Source organism: Engystomops pustulosus, chromosome 1, assembly GCF_040894005.1.
Source record: "Engystomops pustulosus chromosome 1, aEngPut4.maternal, whole genome shotgun sequence".
NCBI classification, from domain to species: Eukaryota; Metazoa; Chordata; class Amphibia; order Anura; family Leptodactylidae; genus Engystomops; species Engystomops pustulosus.
In genome coordinates, this window is record NC_092411.1 from 186,635,354 (window position 1) to 186,652,642 (window position 17,289).

Sequence of the window (17,289 nt, forward strand, 5' to 3'; positions counted from 1 at the left end):
AGACAAGGAATTGCACTCACAGTTTCACAGCGTGTGACGAGAACCTCGCATCGAACTACCGCCGGCCAATCAGCCCGCTGCCCACCACGTCAGTTCCCACACACGCCGGCTGTGTCGGTGAGTTTACATTGTGATTGTTCTTTGTTTGTCAATAAAGTTTTACCTGAAAAAGTAAAGTGCGTCGAGCGTTTGTGACGTCACGGATGGAGAAAGAGTCGCAGAACGGGTGACGAGCAGTAGGACTGTTCGTCGCGTTTGTGCCTTTAAGAACGTCATGGAATATTATCTTCTACAAACATTTTCTTGAAAAACACGACGCACTTACCATCCACACTGAAAAGTTATAGTAATGTATTATAACAATCTTAAATGCAGGTAATGGAGGATTACACAGTATAGAGACATCTTTTGTCATGTTCATACATAGAAACATGATTTCCATCAAAAGGAAACTCGAGTGAATTTTCGCCCTTATCTGTGTGAAAAGTAGCACCTCATGAATGTGGAATGAAGTGATAAATCTGGAGTGAGCTGTTGGTAGTGTGGTGTCAGCAATTTGGTGCATATCGGAAGATGTGACTATGGTAAAACTGATGGAACTGAAATGATGCAACGTAAACAGCTAACAGGTCTTAGAACCAGTCAGTGGGGAGGCGCAGCACACTGTTCAGTAGTGATGTGCTTCATGTGAGTGATGGAAGGCGGCTCCCTGTGAGCCGATGCTCATTTAAATGGGTAAGTAACTATGCCCCCTTTCACCCAGTTAAAAAAATCAAATAAAGGCCTCTTGCCTACAAGTGAGTTTAATGCATCCAAGTTGCATCAAACTCACATTCGGGGGATTTAACCCCTTCCCGACATTTGACGTGATAGTACTGCATGGCGGGAGGTGCTTTCCTGCATTATGCAGTACTATTATGGAGTAGGCACCAGAAGCTGCGGGTGTCGGCTGTATATTATAGCCGACATCCGCTATCGGAGATTCCTCAAGTGTGACCGCGGAGTGTTAGGGGTATTTCATGAGAATCAGACACCCACCAGCGGCGCTTACTTGGGCGGGGCGGGGGCGGGTCCGCTGCTCCGATCGCAGCGCCAGGGTCTGCCAGTGCCTGGGGCTGCACAATTTACTTCCAGGCTATAACACACTGAGCATGCGCAGCAGCTCAGTGTGTTACATAACACAGTGTAATAGATCTGTGTTACACTGTGTTAGGTGAAGAAGAGTTTTAACAAGTGATCAGAGGATCGCTAGTTCAAGCCAAACTGTAAAAGTAAATAATAAAGTTAAAAACACTTAAAGGACACCTGTCATCAGGTCTGTGTCACTAGTCCTGTCACTACTACCTGTTGGAGCAGCTCACAAGGATCCCATCCCAGTCTTTATCTAGTCAATTCATACATTAATCATTGTAAAATTATCTTTTCTTTATTATGTAAAAGAGGCTGGTCACATGGTCTGAGACAGTGATGTCACCCCTGTTAACCCTCCCCTCTCCTCCCCCTGCTCAGGTCTGTGTGTAATGTATAGTAAAGCATTGCTAGTGTGTGTGCTGTATCTGCTGACATGACAAGGCTAAAGCAGTGCAGAACAAGCGGCCAAACAAATATAAATCTGAAGATATATGCAGCAATCTTTATTGAAAAATAGGAAGACAAACATCACAAACTCCATATACATCTAAAAACATCTAAAACACAAATGTACAAACAAAACAGGCCGGGGACCCAGGTGAGGGTGACCCGTATACCTCCTCTCTCCAACACTAAATAGTGTCAAGCAGCCAACCTCCAAATGTAATGGGAGTATGAAGTTAAGTACACATATAAAAAGTATCCAAACACAGACTCAAGCAGCAACCAAATGATTATAAGTGCAAAGTAATATCTCCTAAACAATGACCAAAAAATCACAAAGTGCAAGTGCTTCAACAAAGTGCTATACTAGTAAAGGATGAACTATCCCACAAAATATATCGTTACTGCAAGATGTTCCTGAGTCATAACAGTGAGGATAAATGAATAGCTACTGCATGGCTGGTCAGCAGGCAGAGGTGAGGTTGGCGACGAGGTAAAATTTCCCCAGGCGTTTCGTCGTCACCCGGACGACTTCCTCAGGGGTCAATACTGACCCCTGTACCTGACATGTTCTGCTATAACAGGGGGTGTGGCCAGCAGTAAGCACATGGAAAGATTACACCATTATACCTCACATAATTATACATCACATCATTGTAGAGGCTGTCAGTCAAGCACTGGGGGTGTGGCTGTACCTCCCACTCATGAATAAGGTGGACAGCTTGAATATGCTAATGCGTCATTGGACATTTCACAGGTCATTTGCATACAGCTTTAGGACCTCATTTCTTAGGTTTACAGGCATGTAGAGGGACAATAAAGGGATAGAGGCAATGCGCTCTAATGGCAGTTTATGAAAATCTATTTAGTTTAGGGGGTTATTTTGCATGACGGGTTCTCTTTAATAAAAACACTTTTAAATAAAAAGAATTAATAAAAGTTAAAGTCCCCTAAGCACAAACTTTCCCTATACACATCTAATAAAGAAAAAAATATATATATATTTGGTATCGCCGTGTCCGTAACAATCTGTTTAATAACGCCGAAACATTGGACCCGCTAGGTGAACGCTGTAAAAATAAAACCTGAAAAAATTAAAATTTTTCATAAAATCCCTTTTTGGGGATGTTCCAAAAAGTGATCAAAAAAAGTTATGTGCGCCAAAATGGTACCACTGAAAAGGACAACTCAACACGTAAAAAAAAAAAAGCCCTAAACCAGCTCTGTCAACCAAAAAATATTAAAGTTATGTCTCCGAAAAGATGGCAATACAAAAACAAATAAGAAAACAAATTTTCGTTATATTAGTTTTTTTCCATATTGCCATAAAGATTGTATAGCCTTTATAAAGGGACAATGCATATGGTAATCTGCTCTGAATGGCGCAGCTTCCCTTCAATGCCCTGGCCTGTACCCATACAGCAGGTTACCACCACATATGGGATATTGTTATACTCGGGAAAGATTGGGTATCAAACTTTGTGGAACATTTTGGTATTTTATTTGCTGAGAAAATGTAAATTTTATGAAAAACACATTCATTTAGCCAAAAAAAATGTAATTTCAAAATTGCATCCAATTTTGTTTTAACCCCTGTAAAACAATTAAAGGGTTAAAAACTTCATAAAAGTTGTTTTACGTACGTTGAGGGGTGTCGTTTCTATAATGGGGTAATTTATGGGGTTTTACTTTTATTTAGGCCTCTCAAAGTGACTTGAAACCTGAGCAGGATCCTCAGTAGCGTGATTTTGCATTTATTATGAAAATGTGAAAAATTACACCTAAAGTTCAAAGCCCCATAACATCCTACAAAAATGAGAGTATGCTTAACCCCTTCCCGACATTTGACGTAATAGTACTGCATCGCGGGAGGTGCGTTCCCGCAAAATGCAGTACTATTACGTCAAGCTATGTTATAGCCGACACCTGCCTCTAACACCCGTGAACGGAGATTTCTCAGATCGCGGGTGTTAACCCCTAACACGCCTTAGGGGCATTTAAAGTGAATCGGACCCAACCCCCTCCCCCCCCCACGGCGCTTACCGGGGGGTCCGCTGTTCCGATTGCAGCCCCGGGACTGCTAGTGTCCGGGGCTGCGCGATCCTCCTTCTGGGAGCCGGGTCCATGCCTTTTGGCAGGACCCGGCTGTAACACACTAAGCATGCGCAGTGTTACATTACACAGTGTTACATTAACGTGTTACATTACACAGTGTAATACATCTGGGGTATTGTTATACGCGGGATTTATTGGGTATCAAATTTTGTGGAGTGTTTTGGTATTTTATCCACTGAAAATTTGTACATTTTTTGAAAAACACATTAATTTAGCTAAAAAAATTTCACTTTCAAAATTGCATCCGATTTAGTTTTAACCCCTGTAAAACAATTAAAGGGTTAACAAACTTCATAAAAGTTGTTTTACGTACGTTGAGGGGTGTAGTTTCTATAATGGGGTAATTTATGGGGTTTTACTTTTATTTAGGCCTCTCAAAGTGATTTGAAACCAGTGCAGGTCCCTCAATAGCAGGATTTTGCGTTTTTTATGAAAATGTGAAAAATTGCACCTAACGTTCAAAGACCCATAACATCCTACAAAAATAAGAGTATGCATAAAAAACAATGTCCACATAAAGAAGACATTCGGTGAATGTTAGTTATTAAGTATTTTTGCGGTTATGACTATGTATGGAAAAAGTAGAACATTTTGAAGTTCGAAAATCAAGAATTTTTCCAAATATTCACCAAATATCTGATTTTCTCATAAATAAATGCAAAACATACCACCAAAATTTTTCAACTAACATGAAGTACAAAGTGTCACGAGAAAATTTTTTTTAAATCACTTGGATATGTTAAAGCGTTCCGAAGTTATAACCATTTATAGTGACACAGGGCAGATTTGAAAAAATTGGCCGTGTCAGGAAGATGAAAAGTGGCTTCAGCGTTAAGGGGTTAAAAAACCATGTCCACATAAAGTGAATGTTAGTGATTAAGTTTTTTTTCTGTTATGACTATGTATGGAAAAAGTAGAACATTTTGAATTTCGAAAATTGAGAATTTTTCCAAATTTTCACCAAATATCTGATTTTTTTTAATAAATAAATGCAAAACATACCACCTAAATTTTTCAACTAACATGAAGTACAAAGTGTCACGAGAAAACAATTTCAAAATCACTTGGATATATTAAAGAGTTCCAGAGTTATAACCACTTACAGTGACACATGGCAGATTTGAAAAAATGGGCCGTGTCAGAAAGGTGAAACAAAGGCGTTAAGGGGTTAACAATGTGTCTCAGGTTCCGGCAGTCTCTAGCTGGAAAACACTTGTCTTTTTCTGCACCAGATTTATCACTGTGATGATGAATTCTGGTGCAGTATAAGACTGTCGGCTCCTTTTTCTTGATTTCACGTAAGCCACCATGTCCACTCTCTGAAGGCCACACCCCTTAGTTGGCCAAGCCAGAAAAGTGCCAAAAAAAAATCTAAAAGCCTTGATAAATTAGGTGAAAGGCATTTTAGGCCCCTAGTCAAAGATATAAAATTAGTGCTCTACTCCTTATACTGTTTGTCAAATGGCGAGAGCCTCTCACCACCTCCTTATGGACTGGAAATAAAAGATATCCCCGACTCCTTGCATTGCCAATCGTCCTCCTTTAGTGGGTTGAAACACAATGACCAAATGTCCGAAGGTGGAGGGGCAATAATTATAGACAGGAGGGGTGGGGATTCCCTGACCCCATTCCGACACAGAATAGATACACTCCGTTGCTAACTGAGCAATCACATACACTGATGAATCAAAGAGGGGATTTTCACTTGGAAAAGGGCAAATCACTAGCAAAGGAGAGGGGGGAACCTACCCTCAATACCCCAAAAAAAAGAAAACTAGGAGAGGGAGAAGGAAACGGACACTCGAGCCTGCCCAAGAAGGACAAGGGAGACAGAGAAATAGGAATTTTCAATCTAAGCAATACTGAGTTAAGTGATGCACAGATTAGTGTTTTGAATAAAGATTTTAAGTTTGCACCCAAACCAAAATTTAAAAAATTTCAAATGTATATTGATGTTCACAAGTTTATTAGAAACAAAAAAATTTCTTAACTAAACCAACCACTTCACTGCTACCTATCACTGAGAGTAACCAAACTCTACATTCCGGATTAAAAGAAAAGTCCTCCTTCGTCACAAAAAATCCTGCCAACGAGTGCATAGATGCGTTTAAAAGAGTAGTACTCAAGGATTTAACCGGTTCGCGACCACCCGCCGTTCTGCATGGAGAGGGCTCGCGGGCCGAGCCCTCTCCATAGCCGGTAAGTCTTCGCTGCATATTGCAGCAAAGGCTTACCGGTAACATCCGCGATCGGTGCTAGCACCGATCGCGGGTGTTTTTACAGCGTGGGCTGCCGGCAAAGCTGCCGGCAGCCTCAAACAGATAGCGGCGCATGGGCGCCGCCATCTTACCTGGGATCGCCGCTCCCCGTGACGTCATCGGGGGGCGGCGATCCGTCTCCATGGTAGCCTCGGGTCTTCCGAAGACCCGAGGCTATTTCGTTTTAACCCCTTCATTACAATGTGCTGATAGCACATTGTAATGAATGAGGAAGAAAATCTCCATATACTGCCATACTGTAGTATGGCAGTATATGATAGGACCGATCAGACAACCTAGGGTTAAAATACCCTAGGGAGTCTGGAAAACAGTATAAATAAAAATAAAAAAAAGTTTAAAAAAAAAAAATTATAATAAAAAAACCTAAAATTTCAAATCACCCCCCTTTCCCTAGAACTGACATAAATATAAATAAACAGTAAAAATCATAAACACATCAGGTATCGACGCGTCTGAAAATGCCCGATCTATCAGAATATGATAACGGTTTTTCAATGCGTTTAACCCCGTAACGGAAAATAGCGCCCAAAGTCGAAAATGGCACTTTTTTGCCATTTTGAAAAATCTAAAAAAATCTATAAAAAGTGATCAAAAGGTCTTACAGTCCTAAAAATGATATCATTGAAAATATTATCAAATTTCGCAAAAAATGACACCACGCACCGCTCCGTACACCAAAGTATAAAAAAGTTATTAGCGCCAGAAGTTGGCAAAATCAAAAAAATTATTTTTGTACAGGAGGTTTTAATTTTTGTAAATGTATGAAAACATTATAAAACCTATACAAATTTGGTATCCCCTTAATCGTACCGACCCAAAGAATAAAGTAGACATGTCATTTGGGGTGCTCAGTGAAAGACGTAATATCCAAGCCCACAAGAAAATGGCGCAAATGCGTTTTTTCACCATTTTCATTGCATTTGGAATTTTTTTCCCGCTTCCGATTACATGGCATGGAATATTTAATACCATCATTATGAAGTGCAATTTGTTACGCAAAAAACAAGCCGTCACACAGCTCTTTACGTGTAAAAATAAAAAAGTTATAGATTTTTGACGGTGGGGAGTGAAAAATGGACATGAAAAAACAGGAAAGGGCCCGGTCCTTAACCGGTTAAACAAAATGAAGGTTTACCGCACTGGTGACAATTTAACTAAGAATGAGAGGGAAGCTTTAAAGGGAGAATAGAAATATTATTTTAAAACCAGCGGATAAAGATGGGGGGGGGTTATACTTAATAAGGATGACTATAATTTGGAGATGAATAGACTATTGGGGGATTTAAAACACATACCAAAAACTCACCTACAACCCCACTGAGAGATACAAAAAAGAATTATATTCGCTATTACAGGAAGCTTGAGAAAATAATATTATTGATCAAAAAGAATATAATTATTTATCTATCAAATTCCCTAGGATTCCAGTGATATATTATCTTCCGAAAGTGCATAAGAATGTAGAGAAACCCCCGGGACGACCTATCGTCTCGGGTTTAAATTCCCTTACCAGCCGGCTCTCCGAATATATTGATTTTTACTTGCAGAGACATGTCACTAAAATGAAATCATTTCTAAAAGACTCCCAGCAAGCAATAGATCTTTTTAAAAAATATAGAACTGGGCGGTGTTACTCCTTTCTTATGTAGCTGTGATGTTACATCCCTATATACCTCTATCCCACAATTAAAAATTAAAAAATGCCTTGAAAAGGATAAGGAATTAACATTGGAACATAAGGAATTTATCATTAAAGCTATTGTTTACTGCTTGAAAAGAAATTACTTTTGGTACGGGAAAAAATTTTTTAACCGAACAACCGGAACGGCCACCCAGTTTCGCAAATTTGTATATGGAGATGTTTGAGGAGGAGTTTATTTACTCCACTACGAACCCTTTTGAACAATATATACAAGTATACAGGAGGTATATAGATGATTGCATCATTGTGTGGCTGGGTGCTTCTATTGAGTTTGAAAGATTTATTAAGTACCTCAATACAAACAATTTTAATCTAAATTTTACCTAAGAAATTGATCCCAAAAAAATCTATTTTTTGGACCTAGAAATATACATAGAAAATCATAAGATTCTATCTAGAAATCATTTTAAAGCCACCGATGTAAATAGTTTCATTGAATTTAATAGTTGCCATCATCGCCCCTGGATAAACAACATACCAAAAGGCCAACTAAAAAGGATTCAAAGGAATTGTAGTAAACAGGAGGATTTTTCCGCACAGGCTGAAATCATCTTAAATAGGTTTAAGGAAAGGAACTACACCAGCGATATTCTGGGGAGGGCATATGAAGAGGTATCTAACAACAGACAAAGATTTTTTGAGGAAAAGAAAGATAAAAGTGAAAGCATCTCCTCTAACCCCATCTTTGTTACGAAATATTGCAGGGAGGCACTGGATGTCAGAAAAATAATAGAGAAACATTGGCATCTCATAACAAGTGATCCGGTGTGAAGTGGTCACCGCTAGACCTAAGACTGTCTTTAAAAGAGCACATAATATTAGGGATCTAGTCTCCTTAAGCTTTGTGAGAGAGGGAACCACAAAGGGTCCAGGGATGCAAGGATTCTATAGTTGCAAAAAATGTCAGGGATGCAAGTATAGAAGTTGGGTGGATAAAGGGGTAGTAAAGGAATTCAATATAGACAGGAACTCACCCCCATACAAGATAAAAGATTATATAAATTGCGATACTTGCGCCATTATTTATTTGATTGTTTGCCCATGTGGACTCAAGTATGTTGGGAGGACGGGGAGAAAGCTAAAAATTAGAATCGGCGAGCATGTTAGAAATATAAAAAAGGGTTTAAAGACATACTGTTTGTCTGCCCACTTTCGTGAGAAGCATAACCAGAACCCTAAAGATTTAATTTTTTTTGGTCTGGAAAGGGTTGAGGCGCACTGGAGGGGAGAAGACCTGAACAAGAAATTGAATATCAGGGAAGGTTTTTGGATTTACCACCTGAACACCCTCCAACCATATGGCCTTAATATAGATTTTGAACTAAAAAGTTTTCTTGTATAATCATTTTAGTAATCACCCAAATAATAATACCTTTTATTATAAAAATCTATCCCCCTCCTCCATCTACATATACCGTTTTTTTGCAATGATGTTTGTTATAATTTTTGCATCTGTGTTTCTGTTTATGTAGACTGAGGAGAGGTGGGTGAGGGGTGTGTATCGAGCTCAAAAGCCGATTGGACCATGCAGTCCCGGCTTGGTAATAGGTACTACTATCAACCAGTGAGACTGTATAATGATTCAAAGCTGATATAGGAATGAAGAAGGCGATCTTAATGGGGGTCATTTACTAAGGGCCCGATTCGCGTTTTCCCGACGTGTTACCCGAATATTTCCGATTTGCGCCGCTTGTACATGAATTGCCCCGGGTTTTTGGCGCACGCGATCGGATTGTGGCGCATCGGGGCCGGCATGCGCGCGACAGAAATCGGGGGGCGTGGCCGAACGAAAACCCGACGTATTCGGAAAAACCGCCGCATTTAAAAACCGGAAATGTGTCGCTTGGGGAGCGCTCACCTTCTATGGGATGGTGCATTCCGGGGCGTTAAGATTATTTTCGGCGCTGCAGCGCCACCTGGTGGACGGCGGAGGAACTACCATCTTAAATCCCAGCCGGACCCGAATCCTGTGCAGAGAACGCGCCGCTGGATCGCGAATGGGCCGGGTAAGTAAATGTGCCCCAATATGTAAAGCACGAATATTGAACGAACATTTAGTTTTTTAAATTAGTTTTTTTTAAATTTGTTTAAGTAAGTAAGCTTTTGTGTATTTTTGTATTTTTATATGCAAATTAACATCGGTTTGTATGGCAATACATGACATAATGTTTATGCGGATGGAAGGTCTTTGTCTCCCTGAGTTAGGGGGGAAGTGGTTTTGTGTCGGTGTATGTGATTTTGGGATAAAAACACCGGAGATGACGCCATGCCCCAGAAGAAGCCTGAATAGGCGAAACCTGTTTCGGGCGAGGTGTTTTAGGCATCTTATGCTTTTACTATATGCGCGCTTTTAAATTGGAATGTGTGAGTATATACAATAAATACTATTTCCCTTTTGAACCTGGCAATCTGCACTATCCTTTCGCATACCTCCTGATGTAGGATCGGGAACACACCGCGGACACGGTAACGAGACGAGGATTGTGTTTCAACCCACTAAAGGAGTGGGTTTCAACCCACTTGGCGATGCAAGGAGTCGGGGATATCTTTTATTTCCAGTCCATGAAGAGGTGAGTAGAGAACTAATTTTATATCTTTGACTTTGTGGCGTATACGGGAGTATGCCGTATTAGTGGCTCCTCCATATTTTGTATGTTACATTTTCCATCTTTCCCGGATATTTTATTATTTATTTTAGGCCCCTACCACACTCGCATTTTACACGCGCGTGTTCTGCGCATGCTTTTGATGCGCAGAACTTGTAATGCACTCTGACCCATTGTAATCAATGGGTTTTTTCAGACTTGCATTTTTTTTTCACGCACACACACACACATTTTTTTAAAAGCGCGTTTAAATCTCGGCATGCTCTACTTTTGCAAGTCATGCTCGTGAAAAACGCACCATACAAGTCTATGGAGATGCATCAAAAACGCATTGCACTCTGAGACACATGCAAGTGCAATGTAAGTGCAATGCATTTTTCATGCATCAATTGCCATAGAAAAGATAGAGCTCAGTCCTGAGTCCTTTTCACGCGTGATATCTGCGCGTCGCTTTAAAAAACGCATTGAAAACGTGCGTGAAAAACTGACACTGAACAAACTCTGACTGAAAACTGATTGAACTCTGGTGAAAAATGTCAGGTTTTCACTGTCCAAACCCTGATCGCACCTTGATCAAACTCACACGTGATCTGCAACGCAAGTGTGGAAGTGGCCTTAGACAGTGTTTTTGCTGCAAAACCACCAGAATTGTGCGAGTGCGTTAAAACCCCCCTCATGATTTTTTTTCTGAAAAGACATTATTGCTCAGTGCGGAAAATAAAATGATGATCATGTCACTTTTCTCATGCGCTCTCACTGATTTTTACATGCGTTTCTTTACATTCAAAACTGAGGAAAATTGAAAATCTGCATCAAATCTGCATCAGTGTGCCGTTTAATGCAGCATATACCAAGCCTAAAGGGATGGGGAAAAAAGAGGGAAAAAATGCATGTGGAAAATCCACACATAAAGCACTACAAATACTAAATTCAAATTTCTGCATGAAAAACGGATATAAAACTACATGTATTGAATGCATATTTTCTGCATGACAAACCAGATCGTGTGCAGATTAGGAGGAGACACAGGCTCAATGCACTACACCGCAGCTGTTTCAATGTTTTATGCAAGACTTAGTAGAGGAAAGAAGAACATCTTTATCCTCAAGTGTGCCATTCATACGGCATGAAAATGCTAAAATAATCCTCAATGATCTCCTGAGGTCAGAAATGTTAGAAATGTGGAGTTTGAAAGGGAAGCTGCACTGCAAGGAATTTGAGGCTTTCAATGCGTTTTCCTTATTCGCTGATCAAAATTAGAGAACATTCTATGATCACTTGATTTTCTTCAGAAATAATCTACATTAATCAACATTTCATGGATATTTTATTAGTACAGACCAAAAGTTTGGACACACCTTCTCGGTCAAAGAGTCTTCTGTATTTTCATGACTATAAAAATTGTAGATTCACACTGAAGGTATCACTATGAATTAAAGGGGTTATCCGGGTTTAAAAAATTTTTTATGGCCGGGCTGGGGAGGGCTAGTTAAACATAATAAACATGTACTTACCTCCTTCGAAGTCGCCGATGTCCCGCGCCGCGGTCCCTTCGATTTTTCGATGTTTGTTTACAGGGGCACGGAAGCCGCGCACAGGGAGCTTCCGGTCCGCGATGTGGCCGTCTCCTCCCATCCGTCCCTATCTCTCAGCGTTGTAAGCGCTGGGAGATGGTGCGCATGGGAGCTTCCGGCCGGCCGGAAGCTCTCTGTGCGCCCTTGTAATGAAACCGGCGCACGGAGAAGACCGTCCGCGCAGCGGGACATCGGCAGCACCGGAGGAGGTAAGTACATGTTTATTATGTTTAAATAGCCCTCCCCCAAAAAAATGTTTAAACCCGGATAACCCCTTTAACTAATGCATGTGGAATTATTTACTTAATTTACTAAATGTTGGAAGCAACTCAAAATATGTCTTATATTCTATGTCCTTCAAAGTAGCCAACTTTTGCTTTGATTGCTGCTTTGCACACTCTTGGCAATCTCTTGATGAGCTTCAAGAAGTAGTCATCAGAAATGGTCTTCCAACAATCTTGAAGGAGTTCTCAGAGATGCTCAGCACTTGTTGTCCCTTTTGCCTTCACTCTGCAGTCCAGCTCATCTCAAACCATCTCGATTGGCTTCGGGTCTGGTGACTGTGGAGGCCAGGTTATCACTCTCCTTCTTGGTCGAATATCCCTTACATAGCCTGGAGGTGTGTTTGCGGTCATTGTCCTGTTGAAAAATAAATAATGGTCCAACTAAACGCTAACAGAATGGAATAGCATGCTGCTGCAAGATGCTATGGTAACCATGCTGGCTCAGTATACCTTCAATTTTGAATAAATCCCCAACAGTGTCACCAGCAAAGCACCCACACACCATAACACCTCCTCCTCCATGCTTCATGGTGGGAACCTGGCATGTTCATTCGTTTAACTTTTCTGCGTCACACAAAGACACAGTGGTTGGAACCAAAGAGCTCAAATTTGGACTTATCAGACCAAAACACATATTTCCACTTATGTCCATTACTTTTGTTCTTTAGACCAATCAAGTCTCTTCTGCTTGATGCCTTTCTTAGCAGTGGTTTCCTAGCAGTTATTTTACATGAAGGACTGCTGCACACATTCTCCTCTTAAAAGTTGTCTTCTGCTAGAACTTGGATTTTACGGATTTCACTGTATGCCCCAAATGACATGTCTACTTTATTCTTTGGGTTGGTGTGCTCACGGGGATAACAAATTTGTATAGGTTTATAATGTTTTCCTACATTTAAAAAAATTAAAACCTCCTGTACAAAAATTTTTGGGGTGATTTTGTCGTCTTCTGGCGCTAATAACTTTTTATACTTTGGTGTGTGGAGCTTTGGGAGGTGTAGTTTTTTGCGACTTTTGATGACGTTTACAATGTTATTATTTTTAGGACTGTACGACTTTTTTTATAGCATTTTTAATTTTTTTTTTTAAATGGCAAAAAAGTACCATTTTTGACTTTTGGCGCGTTTTTCCATTACGAGGTTAAACGCAGTGAAAAAACATTATATTTTGATCAGGCATTTTCGGACGCGGCGATACCTAATGTGTTTATGATTTTTACTGTTTATTTATATCAGTTCTGGGGAAAGGGGGTGATTTGAGTTTTTAGGTTTTTTTATTATAATTTTTTTTTAACTTTTTTAAAATTTTTATTTTTACTATTTTTCAGACTCCCTAGGGTACTTTAACCCTAGGTTGTCTGTACGATCCTATCATATACTGCCATACTACAGTATGGCAGTATATGGGGATTTTACTCCTCATTCATTACAGTGTGCTGATAGCACATTGTAATGAATGGGTTAACCCGAAGATGCCTTGGGTCTTCGGAAGACCCGAGGATGCCATGGCAGCGGATCGCCGGTCCCCAATGACATCACGGGGAGCGACGATCCTCAGAAAGATGGCGCCGGCGGGAAAACACCCGTGATCGGTGCTTACCGGCTATGGAGTGGGCTCAGCCCGTGAGCCCTCTCCATGTACCCGGCATGTGACGTAGGTAAGGGGTTAAACCTGACGGGACACCTGTGATGTGAAATTTTTTTCTGGTGACTACCTCTTGAAGCTCATCAAGAGAATGCCAATTTCTCTTTTACCATTAATAGTTGCTCTCCTTTACAGAACCTGACCACCTATCGTACTTACCGGAACCCACGTGCCATTGATACTCAACGTCTCAAAGCAACTTTGCAGTCATCACTGTCCCTCATTTCCTTTCTCTCCTGTCCTAACTTGGCTACTAACCATTATAATCACAACCTTGAATAATAAGCTTGAATCTATTCATGATCTGTTTCTTTCAAAGTCATTTGACCTGCAGGCCATCACTGAAACATGGAGTTAGTGGCTTGCAATTCTCTCATTCACCTAGGCCTGACAATAGGCAGGGAGTAGGGGTAGGATTACTCCTCTCCCCATGGTGCACCTTCCAGGACATTCCTTATGTCCCCTCTCTCATCTTCCCTTCTTTTGAGGTTTACATCCTCAGGATATTCCGCCAATTCTCACTTCATGTAGCTGCAAGATATCATCCTCCTGGCTCACCCTACCAGTTTCTCGACCACTTTGCTTCTTGGCTTCCTCATTTTCTATCCTGTGATATCCCAACGCTTGTCATGGGAAGTTTTAACATTTCTGTAAACATCCCAATCTTCCCTTCAACCTCTCAACTTTTATCACTGACTTCCTCTTTAGGACTCTCACAACTCTCTGATTCTCCTACTCACCAGGAGGCAAACATCCTAGACGTGGTCTTTGCTCAATCCTCTTCAGTCTTTGACTTCACTAATTCTGCCTTTCCACTCTCAGACCATAACCTTCTCTCTTTTACTATTAATAGTTGCTCTCCTTTACAGAACCTGCCCACCTATCGTAGTTACTTGAACCGACGTGCCATTGATACTCAACATCTCCCAGAAACTTTGCGGTCATCACTCTCCCCCACCTCCTCTCTCTCCTGTACTAACATGGCTACTAACCATTACAATCACAACCTTAAAAGTTTCCGTGGATGTGGTGGCACTTCCCTCAGTATTTCTTTTTTTTTGTATAATTGTATTTTTATTATCATTTTTCAAAAATATATAACAGACAAATTATCACGTACATATTTCACATTGAAGTTTTTCAACAGTAAAACAACTGAAAGACAAAATTTTTCCCCTCCCAAGGATATCAACATTTTAAATCTTCCATTTGCGTATCAAAATGTTAAAACTAACAGTATAATATGTTTATGATAATAAAACAAATACTAAGGATGGCATCAACATTATGCCTAACTGATCTAGAGGGGTTGGGGATAAGGGTACAGACAAAGACATCCATACACACTCACTATGACAACAATTAACACTTGGGTAGAAACTAAAGGGGTGGCCATGTCACTCTCCTCCTCCTGCTCGTTCTTCTATCCAGTAGCGCTCCCAGCGCTCCCAAGTTTTGTCGAACAATGGGATACGATTGTTCAGGGAGGCAGTCAGATGTTCCATACTGCGAATTTCCCTTACCCTAGAGAGAAGGTCCATTCGAGAGGGGGGGGGGCTTGTCTCTTCCAGAATTGCGCTATCAGGCACCTCGCAGCTGTGAGTATGTGCAAGCTCAGTTTTGTGGTCGCCTTGGCCATGGGGTGCGGAGAAACATTCAGCAAGTGAAATAATGGGGAGAGTGGGATATCCACCGCTACGAGCTCCCGAAGGAGAGTTTTTACCTCCTGCCAAAAAGGCTGCACTAATGGGTACGTCCAGAAGATATGTTGAAGAGTTCCTCCAACTGAGCCACATCGCCAACAAGTATCTGGCGTATCTGGAAATAGTCTGTGCAACAAGGCTGGGGTATGATACCACTGCATCAGCAGTTTGTACTGGTTCTCCTTATGTGTAGCACACAAGGAGGTCTTAGCCGCCCTATGCCATATCAACCGCCATGTGTCTTGCGATATTGGTCCCCTTACTATGCTCTCCCACTTGGCCATGTACGGGTATGCGATGGGTTCGTCTGGGCCAGGGTGTAGTAGTATCATGTAGATATCCGATATAAGGCCAGAAGTCTGGGTAGTAGTTTTGCAAATGTGCTCAAACGTAGTGGGTGTCGAAACCGTCTCCGCACTGTCCAGGGATTGCAAGAAGTGCCTAATTCGGATGTAGTGAAAATTGGCCGCATGCGGGAGATGGAATTTATCCTGTAGGGCAGCAAAGGGCAGAATCTTCCTATCTCGGTAATCCACAATGTCTGCAAATCTAAACAAACCCTTCTCATGCCAGGGTTTAATTTCCTGCCCAGCCCCGGCTTGTTGCATGAGGGGGGTGTGCAAGAAAGATTGCATAGGAGAGCACTGAGACATCAGGGGGAACCTGGTCAGACAGGCCCTCCATAACTTAATCGTGAATGAAATAGGGCCTAATTGGGGGTCGGGTAGCGCAGGCACCTCTTTGGGCCAAAGATAGTTAGGGATGGAAAGGGGCCAACCACAATTTCTCTATCTCCATCCACTTAGAGAATGCCAGTAAGGTGGACCATGCTGGGATACGCCGCAAATGTGTTGCCCAGTAGTATCTGGTTATATCCGGCACCGATAGGCCGCTTTTAGATTTATGAGAGAGTAGAACAGACCTGGATATTCTGTGTCTCTTTTTAGCCCAGATAAAGTGTAATATTGATGCTTGCAGGGATCTCAGGACACCCAACGGCACTGGCACTGGTAGGGTTTCAAAAAGATAAAGCAGCTTAGGTAAGATAGTCATTTTAACCGCTGCTATCCTGCCAAAGAGGGAAAGGGGGAGACTGTTCCAATTATCAAGTAGGGTCCTTATTTCCCGAAAACTGCCAGGGAAGTTCTGCCCATAGAGCGTATTGTAAGAGGGGGTCAGAAGTATCCCCAGATACTTAATAGCATCTGCTTTCCAATTATATCTGAATGTGGCCTTCAATTGGTCCACCAGCGGTTGGGTAAGATTAAGAGGCAAGGCCTCCGTCTTTGAAGTGTTCACTTTATAGCCAGAAAGATGGCCATACTGCTGTATCTGTGTCTCTTTTTAGCCCAGATAAAGTATAATATTGATGCTTGCAGGGACCTCAGGACACCCAACGGCACTGGCACTGGTAGGGTTTCAAAAAGATAAAGCAGCTTAGGTAAGATAGTCATTTTAACCGCTGCTATCCTGCCAAAGAGGGAAAGGGGGAGACTGTTCCAATTATCAAGTAGGGTCCTTATTTCCCGAAAACTGCCAGGGAAGTTCTGCCCATAGAGCGTATTGTAAGAGGGGGTCAGAAGTATCCCCAGATACTTAATAGCATCTGCTTTCCAATTATATCTGAATGTGGCCTTCAATTGGTCCACCAGCGGTTGGGTAAGATTAAGAGGCAAGGCCTCCGTCTTTGAAGTGTTCACTTTATAGCCAGAAAGACGGCCATACTGCTGTAATCTCGCTTGTAGATTGGGTAGGGAGATTAGAGGTTGAGTAATGGTGAGTAAGATATCGTCTGCGAATAACGATA

The 17,289-nt window shown here is 41.4% G+C and overlaps 2 protein-coding genes across 3 annotated transcripts in view; one reads left to right on the top strand and one right to left on the bottom strand.

The window, feature by feature from the left end:
• Nucleotides 1–182, bottom strand: part of GTF2E2 (general transcription factor IIE subunit 2) — a 31,424-nt gene extending 31,242 nt beyond the window's left edge. The window contains exon 1 of one of the 2 annotated variants that reach the window (XM_072115250.1): nucleotides 164–182. The gene's annotated coding sequence lies outside the window, so the exon portion shown is untranslated. The other variant, XM_072115234.1, reaches the window with a different exon arrangement.
• A 19-nt stretch (nucleotides 183–201) lies between these two features.
• Nucleotides 202–17,289, top strand: part of LOC140069462 (putative nuclease HARBI1) — a 37,061-nt gene continuing 19,973 nt past the window's right edge. The window contains exon 1 of the mRNA XM_072115199.1: nucleotides 202–375. Coding sequence (XP_071971300.1) covers nucleotides 350–375 — 26 coding nt within the window. The 5' untranslated portion in view covers nucleotides 202–349. The remainder of the gene's footprint in view (nucleotides 376–17,289) is intronic.